At 46.3% G+C, this 20,743-nt stretch overlaps 1 protein-coding gene across 1 annotated transcript in view; it reads left to right on the forward strand.

Moving 5' to 3' along the window:
- Positions 1–20,743, forward strand: part of STOML2 (stomatin like 2) — a 71,857-nt gene that overhangs the window by 38,203 nt on the left and 12,911 nt on the right. The window contains exon 7 of the mRNA XM_082256405.1: positions 5,004–5,148. Coding sequence (XP_082112531.1) covers positions 5,004–5,148 — 145 coding nt within the window. The remainder of the gene's footprint in view (positions 1–5,003; positions 5,149–20,743) is intronic.

Here is a 20,743-nt window from a genome sequence, read left to right on the forward strand (position 1 = left end):
TCGGCCAATTTGTTTTATGCTACCTATGTTTGGTAAAAAAAATCGCAAAAAGCGTATTTTGATTGGTTTGCGCAAAAGTTATCGCGTTTACTAACAAAGGGAAAGATTTTTGTCATTTTTGGTGTTTTTTTTTTAACGCGTAATGGCGGCGATCTGCGATTTTTTTTTTCGGTACTGCGACATTGCGGCGGACAGATCGGACCCTTGACTGACATTTTTGACACTTTTGGGGGTACCAGTGACATTACTGCAGTAATCAGTGCTATACATATGCACTGTTACTGCAAAAATGACACTGGCAGGGAAGGGGTTAACTTTATTGGACAGGGAGGGGTTAAGTGTGTCCTAGGGGCGTGCTTTCTACTGTGCAGGGACATTCCTATTGGTGTAAAAGCAAAGATCAACCGTTCTACATAGTAGAACGGTCAGATCTTCACTTTTACACAGGGAGAACTGACAGGCAGCTTGTTTACACAAGCTGCTCTGTCTTTCTCCCTTCACAGGAGCGATCGCAGTGTGACTGGCGGACATCGAGTCCGCCGGTCACACGCACTGACTTGCCTGTGAACGAGCCGCGGCGGGCGCGCGCCTCGGCGGGCGCGCGCCCGCCCGCGATAGGCTCGCAAGTCAGTGACAGGCGAGTGACGTACCGATACGTCACTCTGCCTGGCCGGGGCTGACCGCCGCAGTATATAGTCGTGCGGCGGTCGGCAACCGGTTAAGTTAATACTTTGTAGCGCCACCTTTTGCTGCGATTACAGCTGTAAGTCGCTTGGGGTATGTCTCTATCAGTTTTGCACATCGAGAGACTGACATTTTTGCCCATTCCTCCTTGCAAAACAGCTTGAGCTCAGTGAGGTTGGATGGAGAGCGTTTGTGAACAGCAGTTTTCAGTTCTTTCCACAGATTCTCGATTGGATTCAGGTCTGGACTTTGACTTGGCCATTCTAACACCTGGATATGTTTATTTGTGAACCATTCCACTGTAGATTTTGTTTTATGTTTTGGATCATTGTCTTTTTGGAAGACAAATCTCCGTCCCAGTCTCAGGTCTTTTGCAGACTCCATCAGGTTTTCTTCCAGAATGGTCCTGTATTTGGCTCCATCCATCTTCCCATCAATTTTAACCATCTTCCCTGTCCCTGCAGAAGAAAAGCAGGCCCAAACCATGATGCTGCCACCACCATGTTTGACAGTGGGGATGGTGTGTTCAGGGTGATGAGCTGTGTTGCTTTTACGCCAAACATAACGTTTTGCATTGTTGCCAAAAAGTTCAATTTTGGTTTCATCTGACCAGAGCACCTTCTTCCACATGTTTGGTGTCTCCCAGGTGGCTTGTGGCAAACTTTAACCGACACTTTTTATGGATATCTTTAAGAAATGGCTTTCTTCTTGCCACTCTTCCATAAAGGCCAGATTTGTGCAGTATACGGCTGATTGTTGTCCTTTGGACAGAGTCTCCCCCCTCAGCTGTAGATCTCTGCAGTTCATCCAGAGTGATCATGGGCCTCTTGGCTGCATCTCTGATCAGTCTTCTCCTTGTATGAGCTGAAAGTTTAGAGGGATGGCCAGGTCTTCGTAGATTTGCAGTGGTCTGATACTCCTTCCATTTCAATATTATCGCTTGCACAGTGCTCCTGGAATGTTTAAAGCTTGGGAAATCTTTTTGTATCCAAATCCGGCTTTAAACTTCTCCACAACAGTTTCTCGGACCTGCCTGGTGTGTTCCTTGTTCTTCATGATGCTCTCTGCCCTTTAAACGGACCTCTGAGACTATCACAGTGCAGGTGCATTTATACGGAGACTTGATTACACACAGGTGGATTCTATTTATCATCATTAGTCATTTAGGTCAACATTGGATCATTCAGAGATCCTCACTGAACTTCTGGAGAGAGTTTGCTGCACTGAAAGTAAAGGGGCTGAATAATTTTGCACACCCAATTTTTCAGTTTTTTATTTGTTAACAAAGTTTGAAATATCCAATAAATTTCGTTCCACTTCATGATTGTGTCCCACTTGTTGTTGATTCTTCACAAAAAATTACAGTTTTATATCTTTGTTTGAAGCCTGAAATGTGGCAAAAGGTCGCAAAGTTCAATGGGGCCGAATACTTTCGCAAGGCACTGTATAGTGTACAGTCGGCAGCAACATGTTAACATTACATAGGGGAGAGTTGGGTAAGACTTTTCAGCAATTTTGATATTTTTAGTTATGCTGAATGGAAATGTGTAACAAATCGGTTTTCCTAACTTGGCCGGTATTATATTTGTATTACAAATCTAAAAGGACAAGAATGTCATGTGATTTTTATTAAACCAGAGAGCCAATAAACTGGTCTCCTGTACTAATCACTTCTGCTGTGTATTACACGGATCTGTCTAAAAAAAAAACTTCCTGATGCAATGCATGAAGTGAAGTCTTATGTAATTCGGAGAAATTTTCATGAGGATCGTTACATTGTGTACAAAGTGCAAATTCCTGTGCACTGTTCTTTCACTTAAAGCGGTAGTAAACCACTTTTTTTTTTTTTTTTTTTAAAGAAAGGATTTGCCCCCTTAATGACCAGGCCATTTTTTGTGATTCGGCACTGCGTTACTTTAACGGACAATTGCACGGTCGTGCGATGCTGTACCTAAATAAAATTGATGTCCTTTTTTTCTTCCACAAATGGAGCTTTCTTTTGGTGGTATTATCACCTGTGCGATTTTTTTTTATTTTTTTTTTTTATTTTTTTTACACTAGTAATGGCGGCAATCCTGCAATTTTTTTTTTTTCTTTTTTCTTTTTTTTTTTCTTTTGCCAGACTGTGACATTGTGGTGGACAGATCGGACCCCTGACTGACATTTTTAACACTTGGGGGGGACCAGTGACATTACTACAGTAATCAGTGCTAAAAATATGCACTACAAAGGTGGGGGGTACTGCGCTTCTGGGTTAAACGTGCGTGGGCTGTGCTCAGTATGAATGCCTGTCGCTGTAGATGGGGTGGGCTAAAACATGTATAGGTGGTTTAAACAAATAGGTGTTATATACATAAACTGCAAAATGGTCTGTACTCCAAATCCATATAAATAAATAATATCAGAGTGCTCAAAACCTAACAAAGCAATTTAGAAAAAATACATAAATAAGAGAATATATAAAACACTGCTTAAAGTGCTGAAAATGCAATAGTGACAGGTTAAAGTGCTTAAGTGCATATATTGATGTGAAAATAAACAGTTTTAAAGTGTCCTTTGTGCTCCACAGTAATATAGCGATATGGGTGAAAACAGTCCAAGAAAAATAGTGTTCAAGTGGGGGGATTCCGCAGGTGATACTCCTTCACCTCACACTGTGCTTAAAGTGGTGGGGTGCTTCTTCTAAACCCCTCTAAGTGTCCTAGCCGCTCACCTCAAGGTCTAAGGGTAAAGGCCTTATATTAGTCCAGAGGGCTCCTCTCCAATCCTGCTCCGTATCCCACTAGGGCCTGATGTTTGGGCTACTGCGGGTGGGCTGGCTCCCTATTCCCTCTCCAGGCTCCCAGCGGTCCCAGTGGATCTCAAAAGAGAGGCTCGAAATAGTGCAAGTATGTCATGGAAATAAGGTGCTTTTATTGAAATAAAGTTAAAAAACTCACATTTGTTGAGCAGAAAAAGCGCATATAATAATCTCGGAGTGGGATTGCAGTCCATGAGCACAGGGGAACTGGGGTGCTTTACATTTTTATTATTTACTTTTTTTTTTTTTTTACACTGTCCCTTTAATTTTTTTGATCACTTTTGCAGTCACGAGGAATTACCAGCATCCCTTGTGATAGTATGGGCAGTGACAGTTCCTCTTTATGGAGAGATCTGGGGTCTATTAGACCTCTTCTCTGGCCTCCAAAGCATCTGATCAGAGATCGATTTGAGCCGATGCTTTCATAGGCTGATAACGGCTTGTTTACATCAGACCAAAACAGGAAGTGTCAAAATCCTCCTCATTTCTGATGTCGGACGGTGGGAGGAACAACGTCCAAAGAAACAAATTCCGCCGGTAGCATCCTTACTGGGATCCCTGATGGTACGGGAGAGCCGGGGGCTGCAGCAATGACTTGAGATGTCACCCTTGCCATCCAAGGAGGGACAGTTATGTGAGAAATGTCAAAAGTGGCCCAGATGGTAAGCGGTTAAGGGGGCATGTTGTGGGTGGGCAGTAGTCAGGCTGGAGAGGAAAGTGCTAAATTATCCTGGGCGTCACCAGCCAGGAAATTAGGGGGGGGGGGGTGCTCTATTGCAGTGGTCCTCAACCCTGGCCTACAGGGCCCACTAACAGGCCAGATTTGCAAGATAACTGATATACATCCCAGGTGATATCATTTGCTGCTCAGTGATTGCAGTACTCTAGTCTGCATCTCCCCAAGGTAATACTTAAAATCTGGCCTGTTAGTGGGCCCTGAGGACCGGAGTTGAGGACCACTGCTCTATCTGATTGACTGCAGTTTCTAATCCACTACTTCTTTGCCCGGTTATTTCAACCAACAGTCTCAGCTACTAGAGGAGAGAGAGCTGATCTATGGCTCTGACTCCAAGCTGGCTTCTCCTTCATTGTCCAATCAGATGCTGAGGGCAGGTTGGTGAAAAGGATGGGAGTATAGAAAACTGAGGTCATCCACCTGGTTGTGCTATCTGGTAGAGGTGTCCTTATCATAAGACTTCTTTTATGTATTTTTTCTGCCCAGTGTCCCAGCATGATACTAGAGAGAATTATTCTATAATGCCTAACTCCAGCCAAAAGCTTTCTTATTTTGCATACAGTGATAAGGGGCTACAACCTCTTTATGGTATTTATTGCTGTCTGTATCCCAATTGTAAAGATTTCATCTCCCTTTCTGTCTGTTTGGTGGGTGTCAGACAGGACATGAACTGAGGGGAAATCTCTCCAATGGGGGGCACAAGCAATCAAATTAACCAAATCCAATAGGAAGGGAAAAGTTAGAATGTCCATCAGTTTTTTATTACCGGTCTCGTGTTTTCAGGTGGAGGCGGAGAGGAGGAAGAGAGCCATGGTGTTGGAATCTGAAGGGACCAGGGAGTCCGCCATTAATGTGGCGGAGGGTGAGAAACAGTCCCAGATCCTGGCATCTGAGGCTGAGAAAGCTGAACAAATCAACAGAGCTGCAGGTGAGTCTCTGCAATGTTCTTTGAGATGAGGTCAGCCCAGGATGTCCCCTGAGCTATTTGCAGCTCAGTGCCAGCTACTCCTGTTGTATATAAATGATTGTGCTTTGCTGATAGTTAAAGCCTCACTCCACTTTTTCTCTTTTTGAAGTCCCACATAATCATGTGTAAGTGTAATGGCCCGTACACATGTACCGATTGTCGGCCGTAAATATTCGGCCAACGTCCGATCGGCCGATTGTCGGCTTGTTAGTATGATGCTTCCAACAACCGACTGCGACTTTTCGGCCGAACAAAATCTGGTGTGCAGGCTATAAAATTTTTGTAGGCCAACAAAGAACGGCCGATTGTTCGTCAGTCAGTACAGATTTCGGCCGACAAAAAGCATATGGGCAAGACTGGGCATGCTCAGAGAAGAAAAAACACACGGAAAGTTAACCATCACATGTCATCACTTTTGAAGTTGGTGGTTGTTGGCCGACAAAATTCGTGTGCAGTCTTGAGCACTTTTCAACCAACATGACAGCACTGGACAAAAGACGGCTGATCGTTCGGCCGACAATCGGTACGTGTGTACGGGGCTTTATGCTGTCCAGGAGTTCTGAAAACCCAGGTCAGAGTGATTACATGCTTAGTGGGTGGGTTCGTTCATGACAACCTGGGCACACAAGATTTGGGTTGGATGATAGTGGACCTTATTCAAACCAGAAGAGCATAGGTCAAGCAGAAGATACAGAAAGGGGATTGATATACATGGATCCAGACACGCAACCTACATAGTGGTGCAGGTTGTGTAGCAAGCACACATATGGTTCGGTGGAGATGGTGTAGGACACATAGAGAGGGTTTGTTGGAGATTGTGTAGGACACATAGAGAGGGTTTGGTGGAGATTGTGTAGGACACATACAGAGGGTTTGGTGGAGATTGTGTAGGAGGCACAGAGAAGGTTTGTGTAGGACAGAAAGACAGACAAGGTTTGATGTAGGTTGTGTAGGACACACAGATAATTTCTCTTACGTCCTCCGACAGTCGCCGCCGACACTCATACAGTCTTCACCAATGGGGTATTGACTTCCTCTCCTTAGGAGTAGCTAGGCAAAAGACTTGTTAAAACAAAAGCATTTACATAGACACACCCATGGGGGCTGTCCCACTGATCCAATACCCCCCCTGCAATAGCCATCCCAACTCAGTTTGTCTTCTGCCTAGTTCAGGAGTAGATAGGCTTCCCTGTGCTGGGGCTACAGTCTAAGCCGCCTTCTATTTTATGATTTTATTTTCTGGAAATGTCATTTTTTTCTTTGCATTACTAGCGGTTTATTTTGTCAGCGTTAGTCGGATCTTCGGATGAAGACGGCGTTTGCGGAGCTGGGAATCGGACTGACCGTCCTGGTTCTCCAGGACAGAGGGTCAGATGGAATCCCAGCCCGCCATCGAGCGTTTAATAGGCTATGCGTTCGCCCTGGCCTCACAAACGATCCATCCCTGTCCTCAGGTGGCTACCTCACCGGACACAGCCACGGTTCGTCCGTGCACTACTGGTGTCCTGCGTTTTTGGCTGACGGCACTCCCCTGCCATCTGAGGGTGGGCGGTTTCCCGTTTGATATGAGGCACCCCACGCCATCTGGTACAGGTAAGTACACTCTGTGTGGGGCCTCTGTCTGGGGTCGGCAGTCCTGTGTGTCTTTGGTGTCCCCCATGTCTGTGCATTTTTGGGCTCCCTGATCCCGGTCCCTGCGGGGGTCTTTTCTCTCACAGCCAGCGCTGTGTGGGGTTTTGGGGGATACCTCTCCTGTGTCACTTGAGGGTGCTTGGAGGTACAGACGCGTGCGGCGATCGCTGCGGGGTTAAAAACCGCCGGTCCGCCATTTTAGGTGTGGGCAGCATGTCTGGCTTCACTGTGGGCGCTTATACAGCCTTGCATGTAGTGTATTTTGGTGCCTTGCGGCGCCATCTTGTGTGTGGCAACGATCGTTCCGAGCACATGTCAGTGGCCATTTTGCCGAAGCCTCCCATTGCTTTGCATAGGCATCCATGTTTCCTTAGCCTGCAGCCTCTGTTCAGTCTCAGCGGTGACATCACTTCCTTCTTTTACTCAGAAAGGAGCTGGTAACACTTGTGGGGCTCTGTCCTGCTGTCCTTTCCTCCATTGTGCAATCTTCCTGGCTTAAGTTTGTCCCTGCGGGGGGGGGGGGGGGGGGTTCTGTGTTCCACAGTCATTGTAACGGTGTGCTGCGGGGTGCGTGGCACACTTAAAGGGCCATACCTTTAAAAAAAAAAAAAAAAAAAAAAACTTTTTTTTTTTTTTTTTTTTTTGCAATGGAATCCCAGGACAGCAAATTCCCTCTAGCCTTGGTGGGGGATTCAAGTTCTTCTGATTCCTCTACTCTGACTAATTTGGCTGCTGTAGTGGCGACTTTGGTGTCCAAAATGGATGTGCTGGTGGCTGAACGTGCTGCTAGAAAAAGGCCTAGATTGTCTTTTTCTTCTGATTCTGAATGTGACATGGTTGCTGTAGGTAGCGTACCCCTTTCAGGGTCTCGCTCTTCTCAGGACCCGCAAGAGTCTGAGGGGGAGGCAGAGGTTACATGGGTGGATGATTCCCCCCTGGGACGCCAGAGGAACGCGCAGCTATGGACGCACTAATTTCTGCCATTAAAGAAACACTACATTTAGAGGATGAGCCCAATCTTCCGGGCATTGTGTCATCTTTTGGTACAAACAGAACCCGCAAGCAGGGGCAGGTTTTTCCATGCCCCGCTGAGTTTCATCACACTGTGAGCACTGGCGCAATTTAAAACACACCTTCACGGTGCCTAAAAGGTTTCAACTTCTCTATCCTTTTGCGTCTTCTACGGTTGCACGCTGGTGTGTGGCTTCTCAAGTGGATCACACTGTAGCCAGATTGAACAAGGCTACTTTGGTTCCTATCGAAGATTCTCCGGTATTTAGGGATCCTACGGATAGGAGGCTGGAATCACTTGCCCGCCACGCCTATGTGGTGGTGGGTTCTAGGGCTGGGCGATATGGCTGAAAACTGTATCACGATATCAGTGTTTCATATCGGTCGATATCGATAATTATTGATATTTTTTATTACCCATTTAAAATAAGGACCCTAGGGTGAGAATGCAGGGCGGCGGGCATGGTACAGGAGAATGCAGGGTACTGGCATGATGCAGGAGAATGCAGGGTACTGGCATGGTGCAGGAGAATGCAGGGTACTGGCATGGTGCAGGAGAATGCAGGGAACTGGCATGGTGCAGGAGAATGTAGGGCACTGGCATGGTGCAGGAGAATGCAGGGCACTGGCATGGTGCAGGAGAATGCAGGGCACTGGCATGGTGCAGGAGAATGCAGGGCACTGGCATGGTGCAGGAGAATGCAGGGCACTGGCATGGGGCAGGAGAATGCAGGGCACTGGCATGGGGCAGGAGAATGCAGGGTACTGGCATGGTGCAGGAGAATGCAGGGTACTGGCATGGTACAAGAGGATCCGGGGTTGTGGGCATACTACAGGAGATGCAGTGCTGTGGGCATGGTACAGGTAGACCATGCCCGCAGCACTGCATCCCTTGTAGTATGCCCGCAGCCCTGCATAATGGCAGGTAGTGAAGCTGTTTCACTTACCTGTTCCAGAGGCGCCTTCATTTTAAAAATGGCGCCGCCCGGCGCCGACACGTCATTGCGTATGCGCCGCCACCGCTCGTATAATTTCGGCTATTCCCGGCCTCTCCCCAGCGGCGGCGGCGCGTGCGCGGTGACATGTATGCGACGGGCGGCGCCATTTTTAAAGCTTAAACCCGTTGGAGCGGACTTTTTTTTCCTTGACTCGAGTATAAGCCGAGGGGTACGTTTTCAGCACAAAAAAATTCAATTCGTTCAATTTGGGTGCGCGCCCTCACCCATTTCAGGGGTGGGGGGACGTTTGCGCGGTTTCCTCCAACCTTGGCTGCTCCGAGTTCAGGACAGGTGGGTTCAAGAAATCATTTGATCGGGGTACAATATCGAATTTCTTTCACGGCCGGCAGATAGATTATTTCCCTCAAATCTTCATTTGACCCCAGGGCGGTTACAAGATCTGCATCAAGCAGTACAGGATCTCCTCGCTCAGGGGGTAATCGTCCCGGTGCCTCATCGGGACAGGTTTCGGGGGTTTTACTCGAATCTGTTCACTGTGCCCAGAAAGGAGGGCAAGGTGCGTCCGATTCTGGACTTGAAAGCTCTGTACCGCTTTGTGCGCGTTCGAAAGTTCCGCATGGAATCGCTCTGCTCGGTGGTGGCCTCTCTGAGTCCGGGAGAATTCCAGGCCTCTATCGACCTGAAGGATGCGTATCTACACATCCCCGTTTTCGAGGGTCATCAGAGGTACCTCCGGTTTGCTATCGCGGAGGATCATTATCAGTTTGTGGCGTTACCCTTTGGTCTCGCTTCGGCTCCAAGGGTCTTTACCAAGGTGTTGGCGCCTGTTCAGGGCCTGTTACGGGCTCAGGGCATTGCGGTCTTGGGTTATCTGGACGATCTCCTGTTAAGATCGAGTGCCAGTCAGAGCCTGCTGCGCGATCTGTCCACTACGGTCCAGACGCTCCAGGAGTTCGGTTGGACCATCAACGTTCAGAAGTCGACATTATCTCCTTCGGTTCGTCTCCCTTATTTGGGAATGGTTCTGGACTCTGCTCAAGCGAAGGTGATTCTGCCGGAGGACAAGCTCCAGACCCTGCAGAATGAGGTCAGGTCCCTCAGGGACAACGAATCCTCGTCACTCAGGACCTGTATCCGGTCCCTGGGGTTGATAATATCGGCCTTCGAGGCGATACCATTTGCACAGTTTCACACGCGGTCTCTCCAAGCGGAGATCTTGGCCAGATGGGACAGACTACCTCAGTCCTTGGACATGAGTGTCTGAGTCGCCAAACCAGAATGGATCTCTTGTGGTGGCTTCAGTCCTGTTAGCTCAATTCTCGTCAGGAGGCAATCACGATGATATTACAGCCCTTCAGTTGCTACCCTCCCCCAATAGATAATGGATTCACCCTCCATCCAGCTGGGAGTTATGACGACACACAGCACTCAAACTTAGTGCAGTCACAACTGTTTATTTCAAGTTTCGTGCTCCCATTTAAAGGATATTTCGGCAGCAGAAACTGCTTGAAACAATCGTAAGTCAATTGAACAGTACAACATCACTCATAGAAACAGTTACATGAAAAGGATTTTGTGTCCTATACATCTGTGTCAATATGGGGTGTCTTGTTATAGTATCGGTCCGTCTGTGTTCAGCTTGTCATGTGTTAATGTAAGCAATTGTCAATTGTTTAGGTGGTGTCCGTAATTTCCATGCGCAGACTTAACTTTGTCAAGTGTCCCAATGAATGAATGAACAGGTGTTTACATGTCGTCTAAATGCAAAACATAGCTGTCTGCTGACCAAGGTGGATGAATGGTTTTCAGTGTTAGCTCGTTAATATGTAAATGCAAGGGGGCCACATTTTATCACAGGATGGGCATAAACTAAAATATATATCTGAAAAATCATAAGGCATATTAATACAATCTTTCAACCCAACCTTTGATCCCATCTTATTCATAACGGTGGGATCACTTAGAGTCTCTGAATAGCACAAAACAGGTGACATTATTCCAAGGTGTATGTAGGCTGGTGACTTGGTTGTGTGCACATAGGGATATAACTTCTTAGAATTCTATCAAATCAAAACAGACATGTTCAATGGGGAGGGCCATAGCTTGCAAGAGTCCATGGCCTGAAAAATCCAACTCCATTATTATGGCGATAAAGTCACTACAAATAGACCATGGCAGCACATACCACCTGTTGACGATGGCATGTGATTTTTCAACATGTCCTAAGGCCTTTTCCAGGAAAGGGCAAAAAATAAACCTCCCGTTTTTTTTAATGAGAGGAAAAAAATTCCCTTTCAACCCTCGTTCAGAGCGGTCAGACCAAGTCCCTGGTGGCTATAACGAAAAAACAATGTCCTTTGTGTCCAATCGGCTTGACTTCGACTGTAAAGTGGAGACATGAATGTCTCGTGTCTCTCTCCTTTCCTGGGGTGAGCAAGGGCAAAATGAGGAGAGGTTCTCGGGTGGTGAGCACATGTTGCAAGTAACCAGACAGTGGCTACTAGTGCTCAGCTTGCTACAAAGCGTACCACTGTCGCACGAATGCGACGTCTTCCAGGAGTAGAGGTGTCCGCTGGCATTGTACCAATGCGTCTGTCTAGATCCAGCTGGAATTCGTCTGGTGCTTGTCGTCACAATCTCCAATGATTCGGCTGGTGCTCGTCACAATCTCCAATGATTCGGCTGGTGCTCGTCACAATCTCCGGTAAGTTGTCGTGGGGTCCAGGGGTGGGGCTTCCGTCTGTCGCGATGCGTGGATCCAAGCCGGGGAGTCGTCTGTCAGTACCGCTGTTCTGGTCACTGCTTGAACCGTTGCAGGAGGTCCGTAGGGTCAGTCTAGCGACGTCAACTTATGGAGGGGCCTTCACCAGGATTCTGTCACCAGGCTTGAATGGGTGGGTTGGTGCACCTGTTGGCAAAGGAAACGAGAGCGAGAGATCACCATAATCACTGTTTAATTTTTTAATTACCACATATTCCTCTTGCAAAATCTCTAGATATGAGAATAAATGGACTCATGGGGTTGAGACGGGTCTGAAGTCATTCTGACTTTAGCAAGAATAGCAGGTAAGTACAGAGACAAAAAATACAAGTTTTACAAGAATGGCAGGAGTATTTTGCGCCACTGGGCTTCTGGCCTATAGACAGGCAGCAAAAATAAATGCTAGTGAAACTACTCGCAGCACTGAGGTTTAGGGCCTACAGGAAGGCAGGTAACAGGAAGGATACTTAATGGCACTGTTTTGGGAGAACACAGCATGTCTACACATGCAACAATGGTGAGGGCCCTTGGAGGGGTTGAACTGCCTTGTATTCCTCCAAAGGTGGAGATGGGTTAAATTGCAGTCCTCTGACTCACCCAAGCAGGAAGCTACCTAGAACTGAGTATCCCTTGCATGGCTAAGATGCTGTGATCACTGAACAACAGGGAGTGAAATTCAAGCTGTCTTGTGTACATGGACACATAGAGACACACAAAACAGCTAGAAGTCAGTACTCATGCAAACATAAATTTATAAGAGATTGCACAATTGCTTGGTGACACCTGAACAGGAAATTGAAACCCAAATAGCCTTGGAGACACAAAATCTGACTTCAAGGACCATTCATATGCAAAACCTGGGCAGTGAGTCCCTTTCAGGATGAAAAGAGATCAACTAATTGAATTCACCGCAGGAGGTTACCTTTAAAATTTTATCAGAGTAGTAACGCTGGCATAAATTCATTTTAATTCTTAGCATACTATCAACAAGCCAACCACTTCCATCCTATTTTTTTTTTTTTGAATGACAGCTTTCTATTCTACTATTTAACAATACAGATTTCACATACTGCACATCTGATAACGTGCTGTGACATATAAATGACAATCGTCTCACTAGTTTCCAGAGTTACATATGGTATATGTACACAAATCTGTAAAATTTCATTTGTATCCAAGATTATAATATAAGAGTTGTACTACAGTATCTGCCTGAGCACATTATCCCATACCAATAATCTTGTCAAGAGAAAAGGTAGTAAAAGCATAAGTGCATAAATTCAAAAATTAGTGTTTAGCACCAGAATACAAAAGTATGTACCAATATACCAAAGGAAAACTCTAAAAAAAAGACCAGAGATGCTTAATTATCTAAAGCATAGCACCTCATTTATGCCAGAGCTCATATATGTCAAATTTAGAACACATCAAATATCTGACACCCAATAAATAAAAACTTTCTAACACCCATAAAAACAGTCTAATCAATCAGAAAAAAAATCTATTTGGAAACAATACTCCCATGAGGTTGGTTGTTGTTGAAGGCTCTGCTTGGTCGTTCTGAAAATCTCAAATTTCACTTATCTGAGGAATAAGCATCAAGAAAGGTTTAGTAACAAAACATTTTACTTTTCCTCCTAAAAATAAACCAACGGTTAGAGGAATTGAGCATACAGTAAGCATATCAAACATTTCCTTCCTAACAGTGCACTTTTCTAATACCAAAAATTGTTGACGTCAAATTAATTATTACCACGTGGATTTCTATATTTTTTGTTATGCAATGGTATACCATAAACTTAAAGAAAAAAAATTATTATTGTTCACCATGGTTGAAAAAAAATGAGCAGCTCAAAACATTAGTAATTTCTCATTTGAATATAAGAACCCATACGTCACCCATTCTTTAGCAATTCGGAACATTCCTTAAAAATTGTTTTCTCTACAAGGCAAAACTGATCGTTAATTTGTATGACAATACAACTCTTTACAATCCCTTTGCAGTTACCTGTGTCACAGACCGAAAGAGGTGGGGGGGGGGGGTTTGTTTGCTAAAAAGACACTTAGAAAATATATATATTTTTTTTTAAAAGCCAGTGATAAAGAAAGAAAAGTTGGTGACACAAAACCTTAATGATGAAAGTTCAAAATTGCTTACGATTTTTAAGGATAGAAATACAATTTTAGTCCTTAAGGTCACACTTTACACACCAAATATATATTTCCTTGCTTCTAAAAGCTGCCATGACCAGCATAGTATGGCAAAATCACATCACTTTTAAAACATAAGTAATAACCACAAAACAAATTATTATGCAACCAATATTCATTTAGTGTTATGAAATGCTTTGCTTGATACAGCACCTTTAGGAATAGTGTTAAAACGAACACAACATAACGATTCATGGATCTAAGGTTGCCCATACACTATACAATTTTCATACAATCTTCCTAAACGTAAATTTCATCATTTTCTCGGAATTCTCCTTACCTTGAAAATTTCCCATTATCTTAAGCTCAGAATACAAAGTGAGATCAGCTGAGTTTGAAGGTTTATATCTCTATGGGTAGTGACATCAGTGTTTTATACTTTATTGGAAAAACCTAGTTTCCCAATTTATGTGGTTTCCTGCGCCTAAATAATCAGATTTATACATATCCAACTCATGGTCTGCTGATTAACTATCCTTGGTGGGCAAGACTATACCTTCAAGCTCAGCTTAATATCACATACAATCTCCACATACATCTATACAATGGCATGCAATCTTGTATAACGACTAAATACACTTAAGTGTCTATACAAATATATACAAGGTTTTGGAGGGGGAATTCACCATCACACACAGTACTGCTTTGTAACCGGGTTCCAGACCCCATTTTATCTTTGGCGCTCCAAGCGCTGGAGTATCAAACCCCATCTTTGGGAATTTCAGATTCCCGGGAGTTGCTAAAATTAGCGGTTAACTGGGTACCGTTTATCTGCTCTGACAGTATAGGGTAGTAATAATAATAATAGAAAATATAATCACTTACCCCATACTGTGTTTTTGGCAGATCTCACTTTCTGACACCAAAACTGTTAGCTCAATTCTCGTCAGGAGGCAATCACGATGATATTACAGTCCTTCAGTTTCTACCCTCCCCCAATAGATAATGGATTCACCCTCCATCCAGCTGGGAGTTATGACGACACACAGCACTCAAACTTAGTGCAGTCACAACTGTTTATTTCAAGTTTCGTGCTCCCATTTAAAGGATATTTCGGCAGCAGAAACTGCTTGAAACAATCGTAAGTCAATTGAACAGTACAACATCACTCATAGAAACAGTTACATGAAAAGGATTTTGTGTCCTATACATCTGTGTCAATATGGGGTGTCTTGTTATAGTATCGGTCCGTCTGTGTTCAGCTTGTCATGTGTTAATGTAAGCAATTGTCAATTGTTTAGGTGGTGTCCGTAATTTCCATGCGCAGACTTAACTTTGTCAAGTGTCCCAATGAATGAATGAACAGGTGTTTACATGTCGTCTAAATGCAAAACATAGCTGTCTGCTGACCAAGGTGGATGAATGGTTTTCAGTGTTAGCTCGTTAATATGTAAATGCGAGGGGGCCACATTTTATCACAGGATGGGCATAAACTAAAATATGTATCTGAAAAATCATAAGGCATATTAATACAATCTTTCAAGTCCCCTGCTGTTTCGGAAGGGAAGTCCTTCCGGCCGTTACTGTGGACGGTGATTACCACAGATGCCAGCCTGTCGGGCTGGGGTGGCGTCCTGGGCAACCTGTCTGCCCAGGGCACTTGGTCGGAGGAGGAATCCTCCCTTCCGATAAACATATTGGAATTGAGAGCAATCAGGCTGTGCCTGCTCCATTGGTCGGATCGTCTTCAGGGCCATCCTGTACTGGTGCAGACGGACAATGCCACTGTGGTGGCATACATCAACCATCAAGGGGGCACCAGAAGTGCCCGGGCGGCCCAGGAGGTGACCAGTATTCCCTTCTTGGGCCGTGACTCATGTCCCGGCGATCTTGGCAGTTCACATTCCGGGTGTGGAGAATTGGCAGGCCGATTATCTGAGCCGCCAGACCCTGGACCAGGGGGAATGGTCCCTGAATCCGGAGGTATTTCTAATGCTGTGTGCGAAGTGGGGATCCCCGGATGTGGATCTGTTCGCGTCTCGGCTAAACCACAAGGTGGAAAGGATCGTGGCAAGAACGCGCAACCCTCTGGCAGACGCCTCGGATGCGTTGGTAGTGCCTTGGCATCAGTATCGTCTGATCTATGCCTTTCCTCCGATTCAGTTGTTGTCCAGGTTCCTTCGCAGGTTGGCCTAGGAACAAACACTGGTGATTCTGGTGGCGCCGGACTGGCCACGCCGGTCCTGGTACGCGGACATCGTTCACATGGCTGTCGAACCTCCATGGCGGCTGCCAATGCGGGAAGATCTGCTGTCTCAGGGACCGATCTTTCATCCTGCTTTACAGTCGCTGGCTTTAACGACTTGGCTGTTGAAAGCCAGGTCCTGAGAGACGAGGGTCTCTCCTCAGAGGTCATTCCTACTTTAATCAAGGCTAGAAAAGCCTCGTCTGGTAAGATTTATTACCGAACGTGGAAAGCTTATATTTGCCTGGTGTGAGTCCAGGGGTTTCTCTCCTCGTTCATACTCGGTGGCGAGAGTGTTGGCTTTCCTGGTCTGGTGTGGACCAGCGCCTTGCGTTGGCCACGATTAAGGGCCAGGTGTCTGCACTGGCTGTTCTTTTTCAGCGCCCTGTGGCGTCTAATTCTTTGATTCGCACCTTCATTCAAGGTGTGCGTCACTTGGCCCCTCCTAGAATGGAGCCTCTGCCTCCATGGGAATTGAACTTGGTTCTGTCCGTGTTACAACGTTCCCCGTTTGAAAACATCAGGGAAATTTCGTTGCTATCTAAAAATGTTGCCTTTCTGATAGTGATCACTTCTGCTCGCAGAGTGTCGGAGTTGGCGGCGTTGTCTTGCCGCTCCCCTTACCTGGTGGTTCATGGGGATAAGGTGGTCTTGCGTCCTAACCCGTCCTTTCTTCCAAAGGTGGTTTCGGAATTTCACCTCAATGAGGACATTGTCTTACCTTTGCTCTGTGTGAATCCTAAGCATCCTAAAGAGATTGCCTTGCATTCTTTGGATTTTGTCATGGCGATCAGGGTTTACCTGTTCTCGACTGAATCCTTTCGGAAATCGGATTCTCTTTGTCCTTCCTGAGGGACCTCGGAAGGGTATGGCTGCATCTGCGGCGACCATTTCAAAATGGATCAGACAGACAATTGTTCAGGCCTATTCAACGGGTACCACCCTTCCCTGTCAAGGCGCACTCTACCAGATCGGTGAGTACGTCCTGGGCCCTCCGGCATCCGGCTTCGGTGGCCCAGGTGTGCAAGGCTGCGACTTGGTTGTCAGTGCACACTTTTTCCAAATTCTACAAAATTGATGTTCTGGCATCAGCTGATGCCTCCTTTGGCCGCAAAGTTCTCTGTGCGGCCGTCCAGTAGGGGACCCAGTTTTTATGAGGGTCCCTGGCTGTTGGGGTTGTTTATCCCCTTGGTTTTTTGCTTTCCTGGGTTGTTGCTCCTGTTGAGCTTTTTTGTTGCCCAGAAGGTTCCCTTGCTGTTCATGTAAGGTTCCTTTCTCTGATATGGGTACTGCGTTGCCTTTTTCTGATGGTTGTGTTTCCCATCCCTCATGTCTACACTGCTTTGGGACATCCCCATTGGTGAAGACTGTATGAGTGGGCGGCGACTGTCGGAGGATGTAAGAGAAAACGGAATTTTTGTAAAATCTTACCGTAAAATTCCTTTCTCGGAGTTCTCCGACAGTCGCCGCCCCTCTTTTGGGGTTCTTATACACTTAACTGCTTGCTACCAAACTGAGTTGGGATGGCTATTGCGGGGGGGGGGGGTATTGGACCAGTGGGACAGCCCCCATGGGTGTGTCTATGTAAATGCTTTTGTTTTAACAAGTCTTTTGCCTAGCTACTCCTAAGGAGAGGAAGTCCATACCCCATTGGTGAAGACTGTATGAGTGGGCGGCGACTGTCGGAGGACTCAGAGAAAGGAATTTTACGGTAAGATTTTACAAAAATTCAGTTTTTTTGGCATAGGTTGTGTAGGACACACAGAGAAGGTTTGGTGGATTTTGGATTTAATATTACAAAATGGCATGGCGGGAGGTGAATGCTGCAGATTTGAGTGGGCAATATTATGACAGGAGAGCTAAGTATTACATAGCAGCAGATCATGAGAGGACTGGGGATCCCCCCTCGGGCCTGCATTAATTATTAATTTAGTGTATATGTACTGTGTATATATATATGTGTGTGTGTGTGTGTGTGTGTGTAGATATAGATATACAGTGCATTGCGAAAGTATTCGGCCCCTTGAACTTTTCGTCCTTTTGTCACATTTCAGGCTTCAAACCTAAAGATATAAAACTGTAATTTTTTGTGAAGAATCAACAACAAGTGGGACACAATCATGAAGTAGGACGAAATTTATTGGATATTTCAAACTTTTTTAACAAATAAAAAACTGAAAAATTGGCCGTGCAAAATTATTCAGCCCCTTTACTTTCAGTGCAGCAAACTCTCTCCAGAAGTTCAGTGAGGATCTCTGTCTGAATGATCCAATGTTGACCTAAATGACTAATGATGATAAATAGAATCCACCTGTGTGTAATCAAGTCTCCGTATAAATGCACCTGCACTGTGATAGTCTCAGAGGTCCGTTTAAAGCACAGAGAGCATCGTGATGAACAAGGAACACACCAGGCAGGTCCCAGATACTGTTGTGGAGAATTTCAAAGCCGGATTTGGATACAAAAAGATTTCCCAAGCTTTAAACATCCCAAGGAGCACTGTGCAAGCGATAATATTGAAATGGAAGGATTATCAGACCACTGCAAATCTACGAAGACCTGGCCATCCCTCTAAACTTTCAGCTCATACAAGGAGAAGACTGATCAGAGATGCAGCCAAGAGGCCCATGATCATTCTGGATGAACTGCAGAGATCTATAGCTGAGGTGGGAGACTCTGTTCATAGGACAACAATCAGCCGTATACTGCACAAATCTGGCCTTTATGGAAGAGTGGCAAGAAGAAAGCCATTTCTTAAAGATATCCATTAAAAGTGTTGTTTAAAGTTTGCCACAAGCCACCTGGGAGACACCAAACATGTGGAAGAAGGTGCTCTGGTCAGATGAAACCAAAATCAAACTTTCTCTTACGTCCTCCGACAGTCGCCGCCTCTTCATATTCGTCACATATGGGGTATTAGACTTTGCTCCGAAGGAGTAGCTAGGCAACAGAATATGTTAACAATAAAGCTTTAACATATCCCACCCTCAAGGGGTGGTCCCCTCAGTCAATACCCTCCTACTTCCTGCAACCATATCTCAGTTTTAATGTCTAGCTTGTCAGGAGTGGCTGGCTCTCTCTGTGCTGGGACTTTTTGTCCCAGACTCTTTCTTCTTTTTAATATTTTATTTGAGTTTTTTCTCTACCTTTACTTAGCTGTTGTTTTTGTCAGCATTAGTTAGTTCTTCAGACGAAGAGGATCATGCGGACTGGGTCTCGGGCTGATCCCCCTGATCGCAGATCGTGGGTCAGTGGCTTCCCAGTCTGCCATCGAGCGTTCAGCCAGGTAACGCTCCTGGCACGGTGAACGACCCATCCCTGTTCGGTGCAGGGATGATTGGTGAGGTGGCTACCTCACCGGACGCTGTGCGGTTTCTTAACCGCCATTGTGTGCGTCTTGAATTGCGACTCTCCCTGCCTCATGTGCAGCGGCTTGTTCGCCTGTGCGGGTTCCCCACGCCATATGAGGTAAGTGTGTCTATGTGGGGACCTGTCTGTCTGGGGGGGGTCTCAGTCTGGGACTGTGTAACCTGCCTTTAAATCACACTGCTTGTCTCCCTATCTCTCGGCTGCATGCTGTGGGCTGCAAGGGGGGGGGGGGAGCTGTATGACACTGTGTGTGTCAGGCTGGGCAGTGTGGGAAGCTGTGTGCTGTGGGGCATGTTTTTAATGGCATGTTGGGGCATATACAGCGATCGCTGCGGCGATCTAACATGTATCCATATAATGGGATGAAATTGTGTGTGTTTTTATGCACTGTGGAGCGGCGATTTCGGCGCCAAACGACGCCATTTTACCGGCGCCCGCTCCGGCCGCATGGTTTACATGCACGGCGGCCATTTTCTTGTAGCCTCCATAGGCTTACATAGAGCGCCCTGGCAGCATCACTTCCTCTTTCCTGGAACACCGGTCGAGGCGGCAGCAGCAGCAGCGGGGTCTCCTCAGGTTTTATCCTTCTATTCCTGTTGTCCATTGCCTGTATTCAGTCTGTATATTCCCTGTGGGGGTCTCATTGTGCCTGAGTGTGTGCGGTGGGCTGCGCTTGCTGAAAGGGGGCAGTTAACCCTTGGTTGTCTGGCGTACAGGGGCAATGGATTCTCAGGAGGGCAAGTTTCCCACAGTATTGGTGGAAAGCCAGGGGACCGCTGTTTCCCCCCCAGGGGGGGATTTAGCCACTATTGTGGCTGGCCTTGCTGCCCAGGTGCAAATGCTGGTGGCTGCTCAATCTACTAAACGGCCCAGAGTTGCTCTGTCCTCCGATTCTGAGGGTGAAGGTGATGGGGCTGTTCTGGCAGGGACCCCCCTATCGGGGTCCCGCTCCTCTCTTGATCTAGTGGGGTCTGAGGTAGAGGCTGAGGTTGAGGGGGTTGATAATTCTCCCCCTGGCTCGCCTGAAGAGCTTGCAATCATGGATGAGTTGATTGCTTCCATTAAGCAGACGCTACGTTTGCAGGACGAAGTGTGTCCCCCCGCTGCCTTGGCGGCTTATGGGACGCAGAGAAAACGCAGGACGCCGCAGGTTTTTCCCTGCAATGCTGATTTTCAGCGCGCTGTAAAGGATCAATGGCGCGATCTGCGCAAGCCTTTTGCGGTACCAAGTAAATTCAAGCTGCGTTATCCTTTCTCCCCTGCCACTGATGAACGGTGGTGTGTGCCTCCGCCAGTGGATCATGCAATTGCGGTTTTGAACAAAGCCACTGCGATTCCTGCAGAGGGATCCCCTGTTTTCCATGATGCCACGGATAGGAGACTGGAGTCTCTTGCCCGTCATACTTATTCTGTTACGGGTTCTATGCT

Source organism: Pelophylax lessonae (genome assembly GCF_965119305.1).
Source record: "Pelophylax lessonae genome assembly, chromosome: 1".
Taxonomy (NCBI): Eukaryota; Metazoa; Chordata; class Amphibia; order Anura; family Ranidae; genus Pelophylax; species Pelophylax lessonae.